Raw genomic sequence first — 25,222 nt, 5'->3', positions numbered from 1 at the left:
GGGGTCATCTATAATGGAAGACTTCTCAAGTGAAGAAATAAGATGTTTTACAGAGAGAGAGGAAAAAAACTTAATCAAACATCATTTATTCTATATAAAATCAAGACACTGCTTTTTACAAAGCTTAGGAAGTGGACAATTTATAATGATGAAAAAAAGTTTTAATAAGTATTAATAAATAACAAAGATGACAAAACACGCGAAAGCAAAGCTGCCACTATTGATATACAACTTGTACATGTATTTGGAAGACAGTATGATATTCTGGTTTATATATCCTACGGTTTATAGCTGAAGATTTTTTAAATTGACATATTTGTTGAGAAGGTATATGGCGTTATTGTTTCTGTCACAACTCTTAATTTCATTATTATCCTGTCAGTTTTTAATTCAAAATGAGACGATACTGTCTGATGTTTTACTGATTTCACTTGTGCATGTTATATAAGATAGCATACAATTTTACCTATTAGTGTGACGAATAATAATATCACAGGATGAATATGAAAACTGGCAGCTATTTAAAATAGCATTTCCTATATGAAAAGCTAGATATGTAACACGTCTCATAACACAGTGGAGTTTCTGTCTGCTCCTAGCTATCCATTGATGAATCAGGACACGCTCTGTCACATATTGCACACTCGTTCTGGGGATTTGGCACTGAGGTATGGTTACTATATTAGGTCATTCCTTTGGTTTGATCAGTCCATGCTCCACACAGATGTCCAGACAGGAGGAGGCACACTTCCTGACCACCTCCTTCTGAGGGTCCTCCAGTATAGATAGGGCCATCAGAACCTCCAACATCTGTCCCTCTATCACTTTCTCTGCCACCTCCTTACTGACGGACAACAGGTTCCTCACAACAAAACAGCCGCGGTGCTGGATTTCCACCTTCTCACTCACCAGAGTACTTAGTAGTATCTCCTGCCAAGGACCAACCTAAAATGTATCATAAGGCATAATTTAACAACTGTTTTATTAAAACTAATATTTGCAGCAATACAAAAAAATTTCACTGCATCAAATGGGAAGTATTTACCACTCTATCTGCTGCGTGTCTATTTTCCCAAAAATAAATTGAAAAAACTATGCCATATAATGCCTGTAGTGCAATTGTATCAATTTTTACTCTTTCTTGAACTATACTTCATGACTGAAGTATTTAATACTGTACCAATAGTCTTGACACTATAACTATGACCCTTTTCAAATTAATGGCAGTTTTCTATCATTCTACATGTACTTATGTATTGTTCATAACTATATCCTAAGTATAGTACTGGTACTAGTCACATATCTCTAAAGGCTTCCAATTGTATTTTTCCAAGATACATGTATACAATGTACGAGGGTTGATCAAAAAGTAATGCCACAGTGTACATATCTTTGGCTTCACATTATCAAATATAGTACATCAAAAGATGCACATAAATAAATCTAATTAAATTTGAATTTTCAATTTAATAATGTTTAATTGAATCTATTTCACAGATGTTCAAACATAGAACATAGGGGGTGTCACCACATCACAACCAAACATCACAAATTAAAATTACTTTTACCTGTAAGAGGTAGTTAAGTTTACAATGTATTTCATCTACATGTACCTGTAAGTGGTAATGAAGTCAGAATGCTTAAAATGCCTAATGTTGCATCACCATTATAATGTATATTATTATAAAAATATGACATTGACCTTATAACAAGTGACTCGAAAATCTATAGTTCCCCTATTTGAACCATAATAAGTATATAGACTGACTACGTACCTATATGTATATAATTATCATAACATCATTTTGAACACTTGACCTTGAAATAAACAAGTGATCCCATGAACTCCATGAGTCTCTCTTTCTTGATATTCCAGATACTCCTTGTGGTGATTATAATGTGAATTGAATTTATTGAGCCTCATTAAAGTGTTGACTGATGAATAGACAGATAGACAGCGACCACTGAACTCTGGTAACCATTTACCTCCATGATTTTCTTGCAGATCTTTTCACTGTGTGACAGCATGGCCAGGGCACCTGCTGCGGCCCTCACCACCAGTTCATCCTCATCCCCACAGTACAGCACCATTAACTTCAGACGGTCACTCTCACCCTCATAGATTTTAACAACCTGAAATACAGTATCATGTAAACATAATGTAAATTTAAACTTTTGCTTTATTTCAATAACTGTTGTGGATGACAATGTATAAATATATTCAAATACATATATTCCCAAGCAAATTTATTCAGCTTTATTTTGTTTATTTGATACATAAAGAGAACCAATAAAAATGGAAGTCATTTATAAAATAAAATTCTTTTTCTGAGAAGGAAGTCCTTCAAGACCCTCAACAGCACTCCCTCATCAGAATCTGGTGACACCTTGCTTAATTTATTAACTGGGTATACGAGTGATATATATCAAAGTTTATGACATGTTACACTGACCTCTTCGTTCATGACCATGTTACACATACATTCGGTGGCAGCTCTCTTTAACATTTCGTGGTCCTCTGTCATGTAGTGTTCTATGGCAGGCAGTCCATTCTCTGCTACTATCCTCTTTCTATAATAAATACAACACCATTCTTTATTTTTATCATTGTTATGGAGAGGTAATGGATACAGCTTGTTTTATCAGTAAAAGATCACTAAAAATTATTACTTTATGATTTTATTTAAAAAAGAATAAAATACCGGGTAACTTTTTTAAAATATTGAAAACATACCTAAGAGAATCATTCAGAGAGGTTAGATTTGTCAGAGCCATTAAAGCTTCAAAGTTCTGTAAAGCCATTCTGTCTGGGTGGAGCAAACTTATCAAAGGACGGACTACTTCAAAAATCTACAGTATACAAGATGTTATTTTAGATTAAGCCCAATTGTTATTTGATTGACATCACTTTCTTGACTTTAATTATTGTTACAGATTTGTTAAACTCGCTGACACTGAATAAATGGTCATTGTTATCTCACACTTAATAATGTGTACAATTGCAAAACTTGATATAGACATGAAGCGTTATTCTTTTTTTTAACTCCTTTGATATTAACAGAAGCATTAAATAGTGCCCACCCTCTGTCCAGGAAATGTGGTCTCCGGGTTAGCAGTGATGGTGATCCTAGCAAGCGACCAGGATGCCAGAATCTTTCCTGCATCTGTGTTATTTTTAGTGGCCAAATCAACCAAGGACTAGTTTAAAAGATAATAAACTTTTTAAATTTTGTATAGAATTTTAACATTAGTGTACAGACTAGAGGCAAATTCATTTTCTCAAGACACGTAGACAACTTCCTGACAACAAGATACATGTACCACATATTGAGGACTTACCTTGGCTCCACCTTGCTGTACAACTATTCCTCTCAGATCTTCTTCTACTGTGATGGCATTGTACACCCTGTCAAAAATTCATACGTGATTAAAAACAACATTGGAAAAAGACAGTGTTGTGAAAATGCATTCTGAACAGGAAGTAACATTACTGGTATACTGGGTAAGAAATAGCAATGAAGACTTGCACATCTAAAGAATCAACATCAATAGTTAACAAAAATTCTACCATAACATTACATGAGATACATTTTGCCAGCATACCTGGAAATTTGTTCCCTTGTATTGGGGCTGTCTGTGCTTGCTATGGCAACCAAGGCCGATACAACACCAGCTTTGGCCAAGTTATGGACCCTCTGTTTAACAAATTCTGGCTTGTCCTGTAGAAATCAGATTTGTGTGAAATGCAGATTATATTGTATATTTTGTAATCTTTATATCAAATTAGCAATATTACAGACTGTATAAATATAAATTGGATATTAATTTTCATAAGCAGTAACTTTACATCATAATCACTCTTACTAAATTTTTCTCACATTTCATTTTTCACCAGTTCTTAAATTTTTTGTAGGAATCACAACCCCCTAACAATGTATGAATGAATACTTTTTAATTCATGAATGAATGATGAGAAGAGAGAACCCTGGCTGATATATACACAGTTATCTCACCTTCTGATGCTCCTCGGGTACGTGTTGTTTGGAGTACTTAGCCAGCTCTATCATCTCTGGCTGAATGTCCGGTTTCTCATAACTGTTGGTGAGATTCACAAACACAGAGGCTGCTGGGTAGAGGATGTTCTTGTCAGCTTTCTGAGGAAAAAATTGCTATTCATGTATTCAGGGTATCTCTTCTTTTTTCCTCCTCATCAGATATCAGATATTATTTCAAAACAAACAAGATGTTAATTATGTTTTTAGATCTGCACCAAGTTTCTATGTGTCCTTTGTGAAAAAAAAAAAGTCAGGAACACAGTAAGTCACATAAAAAGAACTTACAGCGACAACATCAATGAGAGATTTAAGAGCAGCCGTGTCATTGATCAATTCCTCCTTAACCTCAGCATCCAGTGTTAAATAGGCCAGTCCCTCTGTACCCCAGCGCCGAAGGTCAACGCTCTTGTTTGGATCATTCAGAAATCTGTAAACGAAATGGGGCTCTCAATACATACAAACAAACAATTTATACACTCATATTTTTTAACATTTAAGGAATAACTTGGCATCTTTATTAATTTTTCTCAGTGCATCGAGACAGTAATAACCTACTTTCTACAAGCTTTGGCCAGCGCCAGGGTAGAGCCGTCTTGCATCGGTCTGTGACTGGCATCAGAGCCTCCAAATGAACCCAACTTACATAAACCCTGAAAAGTTCAAAGGTATTCAGCATAAGATACAAATAATAGCCAAATGAACCCAACTTACCACTACATAAACCCTGAAAAGTTCCAAGGTATTCAACATAAGATAGGCAAAATAGCCAATAGAACCCAACTTACATAAACCCTGAAAAGTTCAAAGGTACTCAGCATAAGATACAAATAATAGCCAAATGAACCCAACTTACATAAACCCTGAAAAGTTCAAAGGTATTCAACATAAGATAGACATAATAGCCAAATGAACCCAACCTACATAAACCCCAAAAAGTTCAAAGAAAAACAAAATAGTTAAAGAAACCCAACTTGCATAAACCCTGAAAAGGTCAAAGGTATCCAACATAAGATAAACATATCCCCCATGTCTTTATTCTAACATTAATTTGATCATATAAACAATTTATAATTATTTATACTGACCACAAGAGCTCGGACTTTCACAGCATCAGTTGATTCCTGATACAGTTTCTTTAACACTGGTACAGCATCATTCAGTAAGCCAGCACATTTGTCCTTTTTAGATGCTGAGTGGACAATGGCCTCCACAGCCACTTGCTGAAACAATGGTGTACCAAAATGTATTTCAGATTAAAAGTTAAACCATAATATAATAACTGACTCATTTTAAAAATGATAATTATTTCAATATTTAATAGATATATCAATATATGTAGTTCAGCTTTATTGCATCTGAGTTCTGAATATTAAAACCTTTAAAATATTGCAATTTAACTCTGAAAGAAATAAGAGTCTAAGTTTAATTTAATTAATTTGATCATATAAACAAAATTAATTAAAAATTAATAGGAATTTTAATTTAAAAATTTATATTAATTAATTTCAGTATTTAGCATTAATATACATTAAGAAGTTTGATATACCTTTTCCACATGTCCAAAACATTTCACTATTAGCTTTCATTTATTCAAATAACGATATAAAATGAAATTTTGACAGCTGTAAATTACGGATTCTGACCTATCCTTGGTTACTTACCTGATGCATTGGGTTGTCACTGTTGGCCAAGGTAAGCATGATCTGTGTGACTCCATCAAAACCTAGAATGATGTTCCCAACCTCATACGGACCCTGTGTACAGTATTGACTGTCAATAAGTTAACTACATACTCCTTATCTTGGAAAAATAATTACAACATGAACAAGGTTTTACTGTGATTACAACATGAACATAAATGTTTTGATGTGATTAATACAAAATCTTACTTGCAGAAGTGATGAGATACATTTAATGGCTTCTACTTTAGATTCAAAAAGAGAATCCCCAAACAAATCTCTGAAAGAAAAGGAATATATATCTGTAAAATTGAACAAAAATGACAAATTTTTCCAGATTTTACCGTGGACTTATATCAATGTTCTTGATGTTTTGAACAAATCAATTAACTTATTGATCCCAAAATCTTAATGTTTCTCCCTTTTATTACCCTCTACTAAACGTAATACCTAACTGGATGACATTTTATGAGGTAAAATACCATGACTGTGCTATAAATGAAGAATATTTTTCTATCCCCCCTACCCTTCTCCATTTACTATTTTCTCCATGAGAGACTAGATCACTGAAAATTATCCCAATCTTGTAAAAGATCTTAGCTATATCCTGCTTACTTGAAGAAGGCACTACACTGGTCCCTGAACATGTCCCTCTCCTTGTCACTGCCGAGGTCATTCGTATCTCTATAGTACAGGTTAGCTAATGGGCGGTTACGGAACACAATAGTCAATACCAAGGAATAAACCCAGCCACTGTGTGCTGATATAACACACCCTCAACACCTACAGAACATAATCTCTGTGTGCTGATATAACTCTATAGTACACAACAGGTCTCATGCTGTGTGGAATAACAGCAATACATACAGAACACAACAGTGAATACAATGGTGTGCTGATATAACAGACCCTCAACACCTACAGAACACAACAGTGAATACCCAGAAATTAACCCAGCCACTGTGTGCTGATATAACAGACCCTCAATACATACAGAACACAACAGTGAATACCCAGAAATTAACCCAGCCACTGTGTGCTGATATAACACACCCTCAATACATACAGAACACAACAGTGAATACCCAGAAATTAACCCAGCCACTGTGTGCTGATATAACAGACCCTCAATACACACAGAACACAACAGTGAATACCCAGAAATTAACCCAGCCAGTGTGTGCTGATATAACAGACCCTCAATACATACAGAACACAATAGTCAATACCCAGAAATTAACCCAGCCACTGTGTGCTGATATAACAGACCCTCAATACATACAGAACACAACAGTGAATACCCAGAAATTAACCCAGCCACTGTGTGCTGATATAACACACCCTCAACACCTACAGAACATAATAGTGAATACCCAGAAATTAACCCAGCCACTGTGTGCTGATATAACAGACCCTCAATACATACAGAACACAACAGTGAATACCCAGAAATTAACCCAGCCAGTGTGTGCTGATATAACAGACCCTCAATACATACAAAACACAATAGTCAATACCAAGGAATCAACCCAGCCAGTGTGTGCTGATATAACAGACCCTCAATACATACAAAACACAATAGTCAATACCAAGGAATCAACCCAGCCAGTGTGTGCTGATATAACAGACCCTCAATACATACAGAACACAATAGTCAATACCCAGAAATTAACCCAGCCAATATAACAGACCAATACATACAGAACACAACAGTAATACCCAGAAATTAACCCAGCCACTGTGTGCTGATATAACAGACCCTCAATACATACAGAACACAACAGTGAATACCCAGAAATTAACCCAGCCACTGTGTGCTGATATAACAGACCCTCAATACATACAGAACACAACAGTGAATACCCAGAAATTAACCCAGCCACTGTGTGCTGATATAACAGACCCTCAATACATACAGAACACAACAGTGAATACCCAGAAATTAACCCAGCCACTGTGTGCTGATATAACATGGCTAGGGCAGAAAACCCTGCAATTCATTATACTGACAAAAAGAGAGAGAATTCTGCAATCACAAAACATACATAATAATTTATATCAGAATAGTTTAAAGGCTTAGACATTTTTTTTTGTAAATTGCATAAAGTTTTTAACGAACTCATACGCTGATTGCAAACATGCAAAGTTGCATTTTTGGCTAAAATACAATTCAATGCTTCAAATTACATTTTGTAGAATTCCTGCAATTCATCTGTAGTATATGCACACATTACTTGACACACTGAACTCTTTTTAATAGGGAATCAAAATAAATGTACATTTTGCCAGATTCCTGTGCCTTACCATCTGTGTCTAGAAACTTTCTGGTCCACTGAACCCCGTCGGTGCGTAACATGTTTTTGATGATCAGCTCCATGGCAGAATCCCTTCCAAACCCGGAGACCTTGTTACTTTTTAACATCTTCACCAGGCCTTTAAACACACTGTCAATGAACTCGGTCTGCCGCTCATCTGAAGTCACAAAGTATAATCACTGAAGGGATGGATGTAAACACACACTAAACAGGGCTATATGATGGTTTTATATGTCTAATCCCAATGCATATACAACTGTATTCTAAAATTTTCTTATTACACGTGCTGTAATTTCTTCAGAATAGTAGACTTTTTATTGATTTATCCTCATGTATGAGTGAAAATCTGGATATCATTCTAAATTATTTCAATGTTTGTGGTATATTTTTGCTCAAACCTTCTAGGTGTTAAAAAACTTTACAAAAAATTTTTTTTTAATTTGGTTAACCATTATCTTGGAAATGATTTGACCTCCCATCTCTATGCCACTAAAAGACCCTCTGATTTTATGTACATGTAGGTACATCGTTTGCCATCGTCAGATGATTATGTGCTAGATCAGGTGCTAGTCGAAATGCCTAAATAATTATATTAGTACATGGATCTGCATTAGACCCATGCCTATTTTTACCTACTGAAGATACATACCCATTTCAAACTTGGGATATCTGCATGGATTTCCTTGCTTGCGCTCGTCTTTGTAATGCTGTAGTTGTTTTCTATACTCTGGCAGGCCAGAGATGTTAGTTATCAGGTTCTGGACCAATAAAGCTGTAGATGTACACAGTCCCTCATCCTTCACTGACATAAACGCCAACATTTTCTGAAGTCCCATTTTTTCTTGCACCAGGTAACTCTAAGGAAAATGTATATTAAAATTCTTGATTCAGGCAATGAGCAGGTCTGTTGATGCTACCTCTTTTTGACATAAGATATTGTATTGTTAAAACAATTAATATCCTAAACATGCCAAATTGGAGAGATTTTTTTTACAATTTGCTAACAATTAATCGCCCCTGTGGTGCAGTAGTCAGAGCGTTTGCTCTAGAGTCTTGGAATAAGAACATGATCCTTACGTCATCGTCAGACTTGATAAGACACCTAATGGCTGCCTGTCAGTCTGGATTTCTTACCCTTTCTTGACTATCCACTGTCAGACATGAGAGACACCTAATGGCTGCCTGTCAGTCTGGATTTCTTACCCTTTCTTGGCTATCCATTGTCAGACATGAGAGACACCTAATGGCTGCCTGGTTGAATTCTACATCCTTCTCCTGTAGAAGCTTTAGGAGGTTGTCTATACCAGACATCTCACAGATAACTTTAGCCCCAGCTTCCTCTCGAGCCAACACTATCAGATTGTTGCAAGCCTTGAATGAAAACAACATTATGAAAACTGAGCACAGGATTCATTAACTATATATATAATCTCGCATCTGTTTAAATGATACAAAAGAAAATTGAAATACATTTGAATTACTTATAATTAAACATTAAGCAATATTATAAGAATAAACCTCTCCAGTGACTTAAGTCACTACTGACTTAAGCAAGTTATCTCCGTTTGTTGTCTGTTTGAGCATGTCCTTACATGTTTGAATCTGGTCAATAAACATACCTGTAATCTTTGTTCTTTATCTGTTTTGGAGTTTGTTACCAACTCAAACATTTGCTTAACTTTGGCTGATGTGCTGTTCTGTTGCTTAACCTGTGCATAATAAAATTTTTGAATGTGAAAAAAATTACTTTTTTTTTTAAAATCATAATTCTTAAAAAATCAATTTTATTTTTCTTTCAAAAATGCAAAAAATTAGGTTATCCTAGAGTTACTGAGCACTACGCTAAAAAAATGAAATCCCTTGCTCCTATATAAGCATATTGTTAAAATCCAAATAAAGCTATGAGAAAGCCTAAACATACATGAATGTCCAATTGCAACAGAGATTCTGAGAAAGTCTAATTAAGATTTATTGTGTGGCAAAGGAGGAGTTGCAGGTAAAAAATGGGTGCTCCAATCTGATTAAAATCAGATCTTTGTCACGCTCCGAAATTCTGATGATTGGAGCCTAACAAAGATCTGATTTTAATCAGACTGTGGGTACCCCCCTTATATTCTAGAAAGAATTGCAATCAGGAATGTATGTGTTTAGCATAGCTGGCAAACCCAAAATATATGTCTGATGAAAACATAAAATAGGAAATGCATAATGACAGTAAAATACAGAGATTCTATGAAAGTATAATAAATTTTTATTCAGTGGTATATGAGGAGATGCGGATAAGAGATGGGTACCCTAAAGAGTAAAAGATGGACTGACATACAGATTTGCATCAATGAAAATTTTGTGAGTCTTTCTTATGCCTGACCTTTTCTTGTATGATGGGGTTTAGTCTCTTGAGGATCGGTTGGACGGCTGTGTTTTTGGGATCTGCTTTAATTAAGGCAGCTGCATCCTTGTATGCCTCTTCCACTTTCTCAAGCTGTTCATAGGCCTGGCATCTCCTGTACAATGCCTTTGGATCATTGGGTGTTACTTCCAATGCTGTATGATATTTACATATTATTATTAAATAAAATCCTGTGAATTTGAGACAAACATTCATTTTGTATTTATGAAGCACATTTATTAATCAACTGATTCTTACTTGCAGTTCTGTAGTTGAAATTTAATTATTTTATAATTTTGGTGCAAGTGTTTACAAATAAAGCTTTGGTTTTGGCTTCCTTTCTTCTTTACAGATTTCTTATTCTGTCAGTGGGCCAATCACTCCAACACATTTGTGTTCATGTGATCATTTTTAACAATGATTATAATACATTATAATTAATGTGCTATGGTAATCTTTCTTATAAAAAATTATGTACTTTTACAGAGAAAATTTTCATATTAATAATCTTTTTTTAAGGCAAGGAATAGACAACCATTAAGTCAAAGAGATAAATAGCTGACCTGCCGTACAGTCATTGATGACTGCCTGGTAGTCCTCTTCCTTTAAATAACAGGCAGCCCTGTTCTTCAGAATCACTGCCTTCTCTCCATCTTTGATGTCAATAACTCCTAGAGCCCGCGTGTAGGCATCCAGTGCTTCAGCTATTTTCCCCTCTTTGAAAAATTTATTCCCTTCTTCTTTTAGGGCATTAGCATCTGCCACCTTGAAAAACAGTTGTTCTTGAATCAACAAATAGTTAATATTCTGCTACTCTGCATTTATACTGACAAATATCCCAAAGACAATAAAACATTAACTAAAAATGAACTTTTCAGCCATAATGATAGATGCTACGTACATTATAAGTAAAGACAATTGAACAGTTAGAACTTTATGATGTTTTTTACCCTTATTCAATTTTGAGAACAGCATGCAACTTTGGATAAACATAACACTATGAATAGTACATGTACTGAGACTTTAATGCCTTAACAAAATACTCTCTCAGAACAACTGCTTGTTGTACATGTATATGTCATAACTAACTACCGGTACTCAATATTTTTACAGAGAATCCCAAAAGCACTGGTCCGTCGGACAAAACAGGTGAAAATCTTATTGGTCTGATGCACTAACTAGTAAAATCGGTCCAATTGTCCAAGGTTTGTTTTGGTTGTGCTTTAAATTTTATATTTTCTATATCATCATATAGACGCTTTAACTAATACCAAAACACATTATTTAAAACATTTTGTCGATCGTGATTGTTTTAAAACCTACTTCCGCCACAATGTTTCTAAAATAGTTCGATAGGACAGTACCAGGAAAGAAAAAAGAAACATTTCAGTTATGTTTTAATGTGTTATTTGTTTATTGATTCATATGATCTAAAGAAACATCGTTATGATGATCAGATCATATTATGATCAAAGTTTTGGACCAGTGAAAACTTGTTTGGTCCTGTGAAATTGTTTTTATTGTCTGTCCGAATGTCCTGTAAGGATTTTTCTTTTTTGCAAAGACTGTTTTTACCCAATTTCAGACTAGTTTCAATTGTTACAAATCTTTCATCTTCACAAATATCTTGCCTGTGGTATTGTGGTATCTTTCATTTGTACCTCCATGGTAGATACGATAAATATTCTTTCATATTACAATATAACTTAATAAAATGTTGACAGTGTTACCGTTAGGGCAAGCACAGAAACTTATTCAGTTTAAATTAAGATTGGGCTCATCAAATCGCAAGTGCCATTTACTAAGCATAGACTCTGACTACACATGAACTTGTATGTATTATTATATTGCAATACCAAAATCGTAGAACAGTGCAAATTTTAATTTAAAAAAAACTTTTGATCTACTATTGTATTCATAGGCGTCGGAACGGGGGGGCTGGGAGGGGGGCTTAGCCCCACTTTTTGCAAAGATAGACATAATATACGGGCACTGAACACTGGGGCATAGGTTTAACCCCCCCTTTCAACAGACATGCTGCTGTATGCCTGTAATCGAACAAGAGTAAGTGGTAAATGTAATGTTTGAAAAAAAATGTTCTGTAAGAAGTTCAATCCTAGTGTAAGCCATAAAACTTACATGTACTGATGTAGCTAACCTGTAAATCAAGAGATTGGGTTGGGCCACTTGCATACAGTACCTCTGTTCGAAGATGGCCTCATAATGATTATCCTATATGTGCCGATTGCGTTTTACACAGAAGTGTTTTATATGGATATTTTATGGATATTTCTGCTTCAGAAATCTGAACATAAAGGCCTATACACAAGAAATGCTGAAATTCACTTACCTCTGTGATGGTCGGCATGTTTTTCTTGTACGAGGAAGTCCACACTTTTTCTATCTTCAAAATAAAAGAGTTCGAAATATCTTGTTTCAGGGTTACTTTGATATATATCAAATTCTACAGTTCTTCTGCCATGAGCACGTATAGTGTATGTTTTCCTCGTAATGAATAAACTACGTATGTTTAATTTTTCAAAGATTCCAACAGAGAAAGTCCTAGAACAAAGGGGGATCACGCCATCTGGATTTACCGTATTCGGTAATGAGGCAATGCTCAGTAACAGCATCTGGTCACCGCAGGAGGGCGAAACTTCCAGACTGACATGCAGTGAATGTTCCAGAAAATTTGTGTCCTCTTTTACTATGTTAAAATGCGTTCGCCTACAACTAATTAAATGAGAGTTATTCCCTTCTAATGAAGCCTTCATTTTCTTAAAAAAGTGTAATTTAAAAAATATATATCAGGCACGTAGCAACAGGGGGGCCAGTATAAAAGTTGGTACTGAAAGTTGGCCTCCCCCCCCCCCCCCCGAAATAGGATTTTCGACTTTGGGCAAATTTTTCCTTTTTTTTTTTTTGGCTTGTCAAGTTTTTCAGGTAAGAAAATTTTTTTTCTTTGCCTGGCCCTCCCCACTTTCAAAAACGATGCTACGTGCCTGTATACAAATAAGATATTGATAAAAATGTTAAAAGGTAGGTTTCTGCATGTTCAGTAATTAAAGATAGAATTAATCCATTCTTTTGAAACAGTTCAGAATTAATAGATTAAAAAATTTACTTGCTGTTTCCACGTCTTCCTTTCTTTTTTTTTTTTGGGGGGGGGGGGGGCTATTGTACATATAAATGAAAAGAACTTGTATTTTGATATATTGAATACATTTTATTAAATAAAGCAAAGGGATTGGCAAGATGTTTGAACACGGTTCCTTTCTTAAATCAGAAACACTGTAAATTATAACAATAATTAATTCAGAGAAGTGTACGTGTACTCAATTTAGAGAAAAAATGTAAGTACTACACGAGTAAGTTTATTTTCTATTTTAATATATATATATATATCGTTATTTGAATTATTATACCTCTTTTAAAATTATCATTTAATATTATCATCACATCGATATTAATTATCATGAATCAATAACAATATTTAGATGTGTATATAACGATTGTTTCTGATTTGCTACTGATGTTCATGTACGGTTGTATGTTATGGCTATTTATGTCCGATTTTGTTATGGGGATCACAGGTGCTTGTGGACACCCCCCCCTCCGAATATACATCCCGTGTCCGTTTTATTAGAAAATCATACCCGCGTATATACCGATATGTATAAAGTTAACAAGCGATTTAAGGACATACGCAACATACTTTATGCCGTGCAACTGTTCAAGATATTTTAATTTTAAAAAAATAGCATGCGTTTTCAGGGGGTTTGAACAGATATCAAATTATAGAAATTCTTGCACTATTCAAAGTAAAACTGTACGAAAATTACTAAACTTAAATTCCAGATTCTTTTTAATCCAAATTAGTTTTAGAAGAGATGTACAATACCATATATAGACATTAAAAGTATTGCACACAGGTCATTCATGTAGTGGAACTCTTCAACTCCAGGGAAGAAGCCATTAAAGTTCTTTAATATACAATCCTATTGATGATGTTGCGTCTCTATATATATCATAGGTATACTAGCCGATGTATTAAGACAGATGATACAAACACATTTTTTTCTTTGGAGGAGACTTAATATCATGTCGCAGGTTTAGAAAAGAGGATAATGTAATTCCTTGAATTTTTTTCTCATAAGACTTGGAAAATGAAATAGACTCGGAAATAATTCGTTAATACTTCAAAAAAATAACAAATATGGACAAATCACACTCAGTAAAGGTTAACAGATAAAAACAAATTTCAGAATATGTTAGCTTAATCGGTGCTTATATAAAGTGTAATATGAACTTTAGAAAGATATACTAACCCAGGTAAATTTTATGAGGAAAAACAAAATGATAAAAAATCAGAAAAATCAAATAGGCTAATTTTTACCATGATATTCTGAAGTATAAGAAACAAAATATACAACTGCACTCGTGAATTTACTTATTTTATAGTACAAGACGTTGTTGTAATGTGTTTCAGAAAAAAATAACTCTACCGAGAAAATAATTACCTTCATATTGAGGGATTAATTTGAAATATTTTTGGAAAGAATAGGAACTTATTTGAAGGGGAATGATTATATGTGTTTCTCCCTCTCCAAAATGAACTAGATTTATAATTAGAACTACAACTTATTTATGTGGATTGAATATAGCCTGGCTGAAATATCGCCGACTCGGCTTTAACATCATCCAATCAATCAAATATAGAACTCCAAATCATGAAATTTATAATATCATCAATGTCGCTAACTGTCAATAGAGTAACATGATACAAACAAGTCTCTGATGAGACTGTAACTCTAGTGGTCTGCAAGTGTAACAAAGGAAAAGTAGCACTTGGATTTGAAACTTTGCAACAGGCAGCAATTAATAAAATTATGTATCTTGATGTAGTTTACTTGTGTGCCAAATTGTATTGAAATCAGACCAAAATTGTAAGAGAGGTAGCGTTGTAAAGGAATTTTGACAAAAATTTCTATTTTTAGTAACCATGGCAACACCATTCTTCGAAATCAAAAACTGATAAACTAAATTATGTATCTTAGTGTAGTCTACTTGCGTGCCAAGTAATATTAAAATCAGACCAAAATTGTAGGAGGTGTAGAGTTTTAAAGGAATTTCATAAAATTTCTATTTTTAGTAACCATGACAACACTGTTTATCGAAATCAAAAACCGATGCACTTAATTGTGTATTTTAGTGTAGTCTACTAGTGTGCCTAGTTATATTGAAATCAGACCAAAACTGTAGCGTTTTAAAGGAATTCACAAAATTTTCTATTTTTAGTAACCATGGCAACACCGTTCACTGAAACCAAAAACCAATGCACTAAATTATGTATCTTAGTGTAGTCTACTTGCGTGCCAAGTAATATTAAAATCAGACCAAAATTGTAGGAGGTGTAGAGTTTTAAAGGAATGTCATAAAATTTCTATTTTTAGTAACCATGACAACACTGTTTATCGAAATCAAAAACCGATGCACTTAATTGTGTATTTTAGTGTAGTCTACTAGTGTGCCTAGTTATATTGAAATCAGACCAAAACTGTAGCGTTTTAAAGGAATTCACAAAATTTTCTATTTTTAGTAACCATGGCAACACCGTTCACTGAAACCAAAAACCAATGCACTAAATTATGTATCTTAGTGTTGTCTACTTGTGTGCCAAGTTATATTGAAATCAGACCAAAACTGTTGGAGGAGTAGCATTTTGAAAAATTGTTTACAGACAGACGGACAGCTAGACAGACGACGGACACCGTGCTATCGCATAAGCTCTTCTGGTCTCTGACCAGTATAGCTAAAAAAAACAAGATGTGTTTGCGAAACACTGATGCCCCCGTATGGCAACATAGCGAAGATTAAGCTTTTCATAAATGCAAATTTAGTATATTGGTACTCATAGTAGGGAATTCTCACAATTGTGAAAAAATATGAAAGTAGGCCAAGGTCAATGTTTTTTTTTATAGGTACAGAAATCTCCAAGGTCAAGGTAATTGATATCCAAAGAAAGGTCTTGCCACTAAGAATACATAGTGGAGCTATGACTTTCTTATTTTACATGTGTATTTCTTGCGACAAGACCTTTCTTTGGGTACCACCAAATTTGAGCTTTTGACCTTGACATTGGAGGTTTTCGTACTTACGAGAAAACTTTAACCTTGGTCATATCTTTTGAACGGTAAGGGGTAGGGCTTTTATACTTCACATATGTAATTCTTGTAAGAAGACCTTTCATTGGATATCAACAACTTTGATCCTTTGAACTTTACCTTGGAGTTTCGCCTTCTTATTACAAAATTTAACCCTGGCCATAACTTTTGAATTGTAAGGGCTCGAGCTTTCATACTTCACATACGTAATCCTTGTGTCAAGACTTTTCATTGAATATCAACAAGTTTGACCCTTTGACCTTGACCTTGGAGTTTGATCTACTTTTTACAAACTTTAGCCTTGGCCATAACTTTTGAACAGTAAGGGCCAGTGCTTTCATACTTTACATATGTAATCTTTGAGACAAGGCCTTTCTTTAGAAACCAACAACCTTGACCCTTTGACCTTGACCCCGGAGTTTGTCCTAAATTTAAAAACGTTAACCTTTGTCATAACCTTTCAACGGGAGGTGCTAGGGTTTTATATTTCACATTTGTATTTTCTTGTAAAAATGCCATACTTTAGGTACCAACATATTTGATCTGCAATAGAGAAAGCTTAACCTTCGCTTTGTTGCCATACGGGGGCATCAGTGTTTCACAAACACATCTTGTTTACCATATTTTCCCTCTTGTAATCTCTATTGTGGCCTCGTCCTAACCCCCCCCCCCTCGGAGTCACAATTTTAACAAGCAAATTCAAAGAATTGTGGTCCCCGGCTTTCAGTGTCTTTAAGGGTGAGATGTCATTTTTTATGACATATTGTCTCAAATATGAACTCTCTATCAGAAATTATCACTGAAGTTGACTTTTCAAAAAAAGGTCAATCATGAAGGTCAAGGTCCAAGGGTCAGAAATCATAGCATGCTCGGAAACACAGTTAATGCACATTTCAAATATGAAAGCCATATCTCTTCTCAATATAAGGAACAAGATGAGTTTGTGAAACATTGATGACCCTGTATGGCAACATAGCGAACATTAAACTTTTCTTAAATGCAATTTCTATGTATTATTACCCAAAGTAGGGTCTTCTAACAAGAAATACGATTGTGAAATAAGAAATCCCTAGCACCACTTGTTCAAAAGCTATGGCCAACGATAAATTTTTGAAAGGTAGGTCAAACTCCAAGGTCAAAGGGTCTGAGTTGTTGGTTTCTTAAGAAAGGTCTTGTCACAAGTAATTCATATGTGAAGGATGGAAACCCAAACCCTAACAGTTGAAAAGTTATGGCTACGGTTAAAGTTTTTAAAAAAAGACATTAAGTTGGTCAAACTCCAAGGTCAAGGTCATTCTTGATAAAATGAAAGATCCTGTCACAAGGATTTAATATGTGAAACATAAAAGCCTTAGCACTAACCCTTTAAAAGTTATGGTCAAGGTTTTTTAAAAGTAGGTTAAACCCCAAGGTCAAAGGGTTAAAGTTCTTGGTATCCAATGAAAAGTCTTTGCACAAGGATTGCATATCTGAAGTACGAAAGCCCTAGCCCTTACCATTCAAAAGTTATGGCCAAGGTTACCAAAAGTTTTTTCACAAGTACGGAAATCGTCAAGGTCAAAAGGTCAAAGGTCTTGCCACAAAGAATACATATGTGAAATATAAAAGTCCTAGTATCTATCATTCAAAAGTTATGGCCAAGGTTAAAGTTTTTGAAAAGTAGGTCAAACTCCAAGGCCAAGGTGAAAGGGTCAAAGTTCTTGAATTCCAATGAAAGATTCCGTCACAAGAAATTAATATATGCAGTATGAAAGCCCCAGCCCTAACCCTTCAAAAGTTATGGTTAAGGTTTTTTTTTTAAGTAGGTAAAACTCTAAGGTCAAGGTCAAAATGTCAAAGTTCTTTGTATCCAATGAAAGGTCTTCTCACAAGGATTACATATCTAAAGTATGAAAGCCATAGCCCTTACCGTTCAAAAGTTATGGCCAAGGTTAAAGTTTTTTTCATAAGTACAAAAATCTCCAAGGTCAAGGTCAAAAGTTCAAGGTTGTTTGTATCCAATGAAAGGTCTTGCCACAAAGAATATATATGTGAAATATGAAAGTCCGTGTGTCTACCATTCAAAAGTTCTGACCAGAGTAAAAGTTTGGAATTTTTGTGGAAAAATGGGTCAAACTCCAAGGTCAAGGTCAAAAGGTCAAATTTGGTGGTACCCAAAGAAAAGTTTTGTAACAAGGAATACACATGTGAAATATGAAAGTCATAGCTGCACTAAATCAAGCGTTATGGGCAAGGTTAAAGTTTTTGTGACGGACGGAAGACAGACAGACGAATGAAATTTAATGTCCCCTCGCTTTCGCGAAAGCGGGGGACAACAATTTAGAATCTACACTACCCCAGGATGCTTCCACATAAGCTTCAGCTTTTCTGGCCGAGTGGTTCTTGGGAAGAAGATTTTTAAAGTTTTTTCCTATATATTTCTATGTAAAACTTTGATTCCGTATTGTGGCTCTGCCAAACACCCGGGGGTCATGAAAGCTTTTCTGACCAAGTGGTTCTTGAGAAGAAGATTTTATAATGGCCCCACCCTATTTCCTATTTTTGTCTTTTCTTGTGAGGGGTCTTAGCCCTTAGTTTTGACAATTTAAACTTCCCTTTACCTAAGGATGCTTTGTACCATGTTTGGTTAAAATTGGCCCAGTGGTTCTTGAGAAAAAGTCAAAAAATTGAAAAGTTAAGAGACGGACGGACAGACAGACGGACGACGAACAAATTGTGATCAGTAAAGCTCACCTGAGTCTTCAGCTAAGGTAAGCTAAATATAGGTCAAACTCCAAGGTCAAGGTCAAAGGGTCAAAGTTCTTGATATCCAATGAAAGGTCTTGTCACAAGGATTGGTCAAGGTTTGCTTTTTAAAAATGGGTCAAACTCCAAGGTCAAGGTCAAAGGGTCAGAGTTCCTGGTATCCAATGAAAGGTCTTCTCAAAAGGATTACATATGTGATGTATGAAAGAACTAGCCCTTACCGTTCAAATGTTATTGCCAAGGTTAGAGTTTTTTCATAAGTACGAAAATCTTCAAGGTCAAGGTCAAAAGGTCAAAGTTGTTGGTATCCAATGAAAAGTCTTTTCACAAAGAATACATATCTGAAGTATAAAAGTCCTGGTATCAACTGTTCAAAAGATATGGCCAAGGTAAAAGTTTGGAATTTTTGTGTAAAAGTGGGTCAAATTCCAAGGTCAAGGTCAAAAGGTCAAATTTAATGGCAGTCAAAGAAAGGTCTTGTCACAGGGAATACACAGCTTAAATATGAAAGTCAAAGCTCCACTTAATCAAAAGTTATGGGCGAGGTTAAAGTTTTTGCGGACAAACAGACAGACAGGTGGACGGACACGACAAAAACTATATACACTGTACCCCCGAAACTTCGTTAACGGGGTCATAAAATAATTTTTTTTTAGACCCTACTCTCATAAGTAAAAGATTCGATCAAAGTACACTAACTGTTGACACATGTGTAAGTATAACTTACATACTATGTACACATAAATATAATAATTGTTAAACTATAAACTGTGTTCTGTATATTAAAATTTATTGTTCCAATGGTTAGGAACACTTGATTTTTATGCACCCGAATCGATAGATCCGAGGCGTGTATTGTTTTTGTCCTGTCTGTCTGTCTGTTTGTTTGTTTGTTTGTCTCCAAACTTTAACCTTCGCCATAACTTTTGAACCATGAAAGGTAGAAACTTAATATTTTGTATGCATACTTCACTAATTAGGTGCTTTCAAATGACACCAATATTAATGACCTTGTGACCTTGAATGTGACCTATATGTTAAAAATAGCTTTTCTGTCTGCAAACTTTAACCTTCGCCATAACTTTTGAACCATGAAAGATAGAGACTTCATATTTAGTATGCATACTACACTAATAAAGTTCTTTCAAATGACACAAAGGTCAATGACCTGGTGACCTTGACTGTGACCTATATGCTAAAAATAGCTTTTTCGTACCTTTCACCATAACTTTTGAACCATAACAGATAGAGACTTCATATTTGGTGTGCATAATTCACTCATTAAGTTCTTTCAAATGACACCAAGGTCAATGACCTTGTGTCCTTGACTGTTATCTAAGCTTGTATGCTAAAAATAGCTTTTTCGATTTTTGTTGCCGCCGGGCGCATAGTATTTCACAAACATATCTTGTTTTTATAGATGTAACATTACAAGGAATCAAAATTATTCTGGTGGATAAAAGGAGGATAATCTATTTTTTTTTCTTTTGCGAATAAATTATTTTAAAGGTAGACGTTTAATGATAATTGTGCTACTTGTAATTATAAACAAGAAAATATTAAATGTGCATTAATTGCATTGGAAAATGAATCCTTATTTTTACAGGAAAATGAAAAAAAAAAAAAAAAACAATGGTATTTTAAAACAGTATTCATGTATTCATGATAATGCTCGTTTGAATAAATATTTGAATTACCTCTGTAGTTATTATTAAAAATATCATTATCATCTTCATTATTTGGTATTCCTTAGCTAGATGTATAAACACAATTCTTTTTGTTCTTCTATGGAGAAACTCCAAGAATACTGCACAACAATATATTCGAGAAGTGGTGTAAATCAGATGTGGATACTTAAAAAATTCCAAGGAACTTTTGGACAATTTGAAATCACAAGACTTTACCTTGAGAACTTGAGGGTTTTTTTGTTAAACTTGTTATTGGACAATCCCTTTGACATATTATCCTTTGATGTCCCTTTCCTTTCAAACTCTTTCTCGCCTGTGTGTATGTATATTGTATTACATGTATATGACCATTGTGTTTACAGTCTACTTTTTTCCCCATGCTGGCCCTTAATTAGTTATTAAATTAAATTAAATATTGTCAATAAAACACATGTATGTTCAAAACAGAAATCCCAGGATTTTAGTCAAGTTACACAAACTTCTCTACATAAGGAAACATACAGTTTCCATTTACAATCATCCTTGTATATTGTTTTTAGAAAAAAAAATTAAAAATGTTTAAACTGCCGTGTTGATAATTTGAACCTCAAAATGAAAATGTTAACTTCATAAAAAATTAGCATTAAAAATAATATAGCAGGTAGAAGCCTATTACAAAGTCCTTAATCTGATTTGTCTGATCTTCACGTCCTGAAAATCAAGAGTTGGGTAATTGAAAATACTTACAAAAATGTTTCTGAATTTTCAAAATAAAGGATATATATACCAATGGCATTTATTTACTGTTCATCATTAAATTTAATCAAAGTAAAACAAGAACGTTGTTAAATCCCAAACATGTTTTCAGGAAATGCGAATCAAAGTACCCGCTGTGCATTTTCTGTTTGAAAACTGGTCAACAAATATATTTTAGGATAACAAATTATAGGTTTCCACGCATGTTTTTTATACTTATTTGGTACTTTAGTTCTTCTCTTTTGTTCGGTTGTTATAAAATAGTCAATGTATACTTAGTGTATAACGTTTGTACTAGTACAATCAATGTAAGAAACCGCAGATCAGTCCTTATTTCATATCATGCTAATACGGTAAATACTGGTAACTAAAGCCACATTTAAAGTAATTGGATTTCTTTAAAAAACATTTACTTCAAGGGGTACAAATGTCGTCTTTAAAAAGACTATTGAAACATACTGATAAGCATAAAATAAAATTTGTTGCATGAAAAAATTTCAATTTCAAGCTTAATTTTCGGACTATTTAAATTAAATGATTATTTTAAGAGTTATCGTTTCTGGATGAGGATCGGACATCTTTAAATACATAATTTTATTTCATTGACCACTATTCTTTACTTGGAATCTGGATTTTTTTTCAAAAAAACCTGCTCGTGGACACGGGAAAACTGATTTTGTGTAGATGGGGCCTGGATATGATTTTGGACAAAAAAAATTAAGACGAATGTTTCTGTTCGTATTTACTGCAGTATTTGACTGAAATTGAAAGATTTGTTTTTCCTTAACATTTTAAGAGATGTGAAGAGACAAAGTTTTACTTTAAAAACAAGATGTGTTTGTAAAACACTGATGCCCCCGTATGGCAACACAGCGAAGGTTAAATTTTCTCAAATGTAAATCAAATAAGTTGATACCCAAAGTAAGACATTCTCAAAAGAATACCAATGTGAAATATAAAACCCTAAGACCAACTGTTCAAAAATTATGGCCAAGTATTTTAAAAGGTAGGTCAAACTCTTGGGTCAAGGTTAAAGGGTCAAGGTTGTTGGTTTCTAAAGATGGGCCTTGTAACAAGGATTACATACGTGAAGTACGAAAGCCCTAGCCCTGACCATACAAAGGTTATGACCAAGGTTAACGTTCTTAAAAAGTAGGTCAAACTCTAAGGTCAAGATCAAAGGGTCAAAGCTGTCGTAATCCAATGAAAGGTCTTGTCGCAAGGATTACATATGTGAAGTATGAAAGCCCTAGCCCTTACCATTCAAAAGTTATGATCATGGTTAAAGTTTTTTAAAAAGTAGGTCAAACTCCAAGGTCAAGGTTAAAAGGTCAAAATTATCCAATGAAAGGTCTTATCACAAAGAATACATATAAGAAGCATGAAAGTCCTAGCACCAACCGTTTAAAAGTTATGGCTAAAGTAAAAGTTTGCAATTTTGGTGTAAAAGTGTGTCGAACTCCGAGGTCAAAAGTTCAAATTTGGTGGTACGCAAAGAAAGGTCTTGTCACAAGGAATACATCTGTGAAATATGAAAGCAATTGCCCCAGCCAGTGAAAAGTTATGGGCAAGGTTAAAGTTTTTGCGGACAAACAGACAAACAGACAGACAGACAGACGGACGGACAGGGCAAAAACTAAATACCCCCAAACTTCGTTTACTGGGGCAGGCATAAAAATGCAGTAAGTTTTATGTAAGATAAAAGTAAGACACAAGATGTGTTTGTGAAACACTGTATAGCAACATAGCGAAGCTTAAGCTTATTTTAAATGCAGTCCATTTATGCTGTACCTAACGTAAGGCCTTTTCACAAGAAATACAAATGTGAAATATAAAACCCTAGCACCACCTGTTGAAAGGTTATGACAAAGGTTAACGTTTTTAAACGTAGGAACAAACTCTGGGGTCTAGGTCAAAGGATCAAGGTTGTTGGCTTCTAAAGAAAGACCTTGTCTCATAGATTACATATGCGAAGTACGAAAGCGCTGGCCTTTACCATTCAAAAATTATGGCCAAGGTTAATGTTTGTGAAAAGTAAGTCATACTCCAAGGTCAACGTCAAAGGATCAAAGCTGTTGATATCCAATGAAAGATCTTGTCACAAGTAATACATATGTGAAGTATGAAAGCTCTAGCTCTAACTGTTCAAAAGTTATGGACAAGGTTATTTTTATATTTTTATATATAAAATATAGTTCAAATTCCAAGGTCAAGATCAAAGGGTCAAAGTTGTTGAAATCCAATAAAAGGTCTTCTCACAAGAATTACATATGTAAAGTATGAAAGCGTTAGTCCTTAATGTTTAAAAGTTATGGGCAATGTTAAAGTTTTTTAATAAGTACAAAAATCTCCAAGGTCAAGGTCTAAAGGTCGAAATTGTTGGTTTCAAATGAAAGGTCTTGCCACGAGAAATTGATATTTGAAATATGAAATTCCTAGTATCTACCGTTGAAAAAAATTAGGGCCAAAGTAAAAGTTTGGATTGTTTAAAAATTGGTCAAACTCCAAGGTCAAGGTTAAAGGTCAAGGTTCTTGATTTCAAATGTAAGGTCTTGTCACAAGAATTCTTTTAAATATGTGAAGTATGAAAGCCGTAGTCCATACGCTTCAAAAATTATAATTTTAAAAGTAGGTCAAACTCCAAGGTCAAGGTCAAAGGGTCAAAATTCTTGGTATCTAATAAATTGACTTTTCACAAGAATTACATATGTGAAGTATTAAAGCCCTAGCCTTTACCATACAAAAGTTATGGCTAAGGTTAAAGTTTTTGCATAAGTACGGAAATCTCCAAGGTCAAGGTCAATAGGTCGAAGTTGTTGGTACTCAATAAAAGGTCTTGCCACAGAAAATACATATTTAAAGTATAAAAATCCTGGTATCTACTGTTCAAAAGATATGGCCAAAGTAAAAGTTACCAAATTTAGAGTAAAAAGGTCAAAAGGTCAAATTTGGTGGTACCCAAAGAAAGGTCTTGTCACAAGGAATACATATGTGAAATATGAGAGTCACAGCTCCACTAAATCGAAAGTTTTGGGCAAGGTTAAAGTTTGCGGACAAACAGACAAACAGACAGACAGACGGACGGGCACGACAAAAACTATATACCCCCAAAACTTCGTTTACGGAAGCATAAAAACTCTTACAATTTCCAATAATACCAACAACTTTGTTTTGAATACTTTTTCAGAATATTTAATGAAATTTCCAGACAAAATAAGTTTCATTATGCAAATTCATGTAAATATTGAATTTGTACAAAGGTATGCATTTACATGACTGTACATGTATATAAAGTTATAAACGCACACATCTTTTGGACAAGTGCCTTTCAGTAGATATTAGCTGTAGATCTATAGCGTTATGGTTTTATACGATTATCGTATATTTGTCTTTGACCATAACGCAGATCCCGTATTGCAAAAAAGGTGCAATTTACGGCGCAATATTTTTCG

The 25,222-nt window shown here is 34.4% G+C and overlaps 1 protein-coding gene across 1 annotated transcript; it reads right to left on the bottom strand.

Annotated features, from left to right (window-relative positions):
- Positions 1 to 70: 70 nt before the first annotated feature.
- LOC134235024 (protein unc-45 homolog B-like) lies at positions 71 to 13,022 on the bottom strand. Its single transcript, XM_062717109.1, has 22 exons — positions 12,789 to 13,022; positions 11,002 to 11,203; positions 10,418 to 10,593; positions 9,669 to 9,758; positions 9,253 to 9,420; positions 8,699 to 8,906; positions 8,039 to 8,206; positions 6,602 to 6,652; positions 6,350 to 6,494; positions 5,945 to 6,014; positions 5,717 to 5,809; positions 5,141 to 5,275; positions 4,611 to 4,705; positions 4,341 to 4,482; positions 4,014 to 4,154; positions 3,604 to 3,719; positions 3,340 to 3,406; positions 3,082 to 3,198; positions 2,735 to 2,850; positions 2,454 to 2,571; positions 1,987 to 2,133; positions 71 to 945 (listed from the first exon to the last, which is right to left on the bottom strand). The coding sequence occupies exons 1-22, from the start codon at positions 12,804 to 12,806 to the stop codon at positions 688 to 690; spliced, it is 2,841 nt and encodes a 946-aa protein (XP_062573093.1). The 5' UTR covers positions 12,807 to 13,022; the 3' UTR covers positions 71 to 687.
- Between the last annotated feature and the right edge of the window lie 12,200 nt (positions 13,023 to 25,222).

This window comes from Saccostrea cucullata, unplaced genomic scaffold, assembly GCF_032062105.1.
Source record: "Saccostrea cucullata isolate Sc308-1 unplaced genomic scaffold, CSIRO_AGI_Scuc_v1 ctg100, whole genome shotgun sequence".
NCBI classification, from domain to species: Eukaryota; Metazoa; Mollusca; class Bivalvia; order Ostreida; family Ostreidae; genus Saccostrea; species Saccostrea cuccullata.
The sequence above is the reverse complement of the archived record's forward strand: the minus strand, read 5'-3'. Positions and strand labels throughout refer to the sequence as shown.

Excerpts from the sequence above, each read along its gene's own strand:
- LOC134235024 (XM_062717109.1), bottom strand. Across the intron at positions 10,594-11,001 it reads CATCAATGACTGTACGGCAG|CATTGGAAGTAACACCCAAT; the intron begins GTCAGCTATTTA and ends AATATCATACAG. Across the intron at positions 5,276-5,716 it reads GTGACAACCCAATGCATCAG|CAAGTGGCTGTGGAGGCCAT; the intron begins GTAAGTAACCAA and ends CCATTGTTTCAG.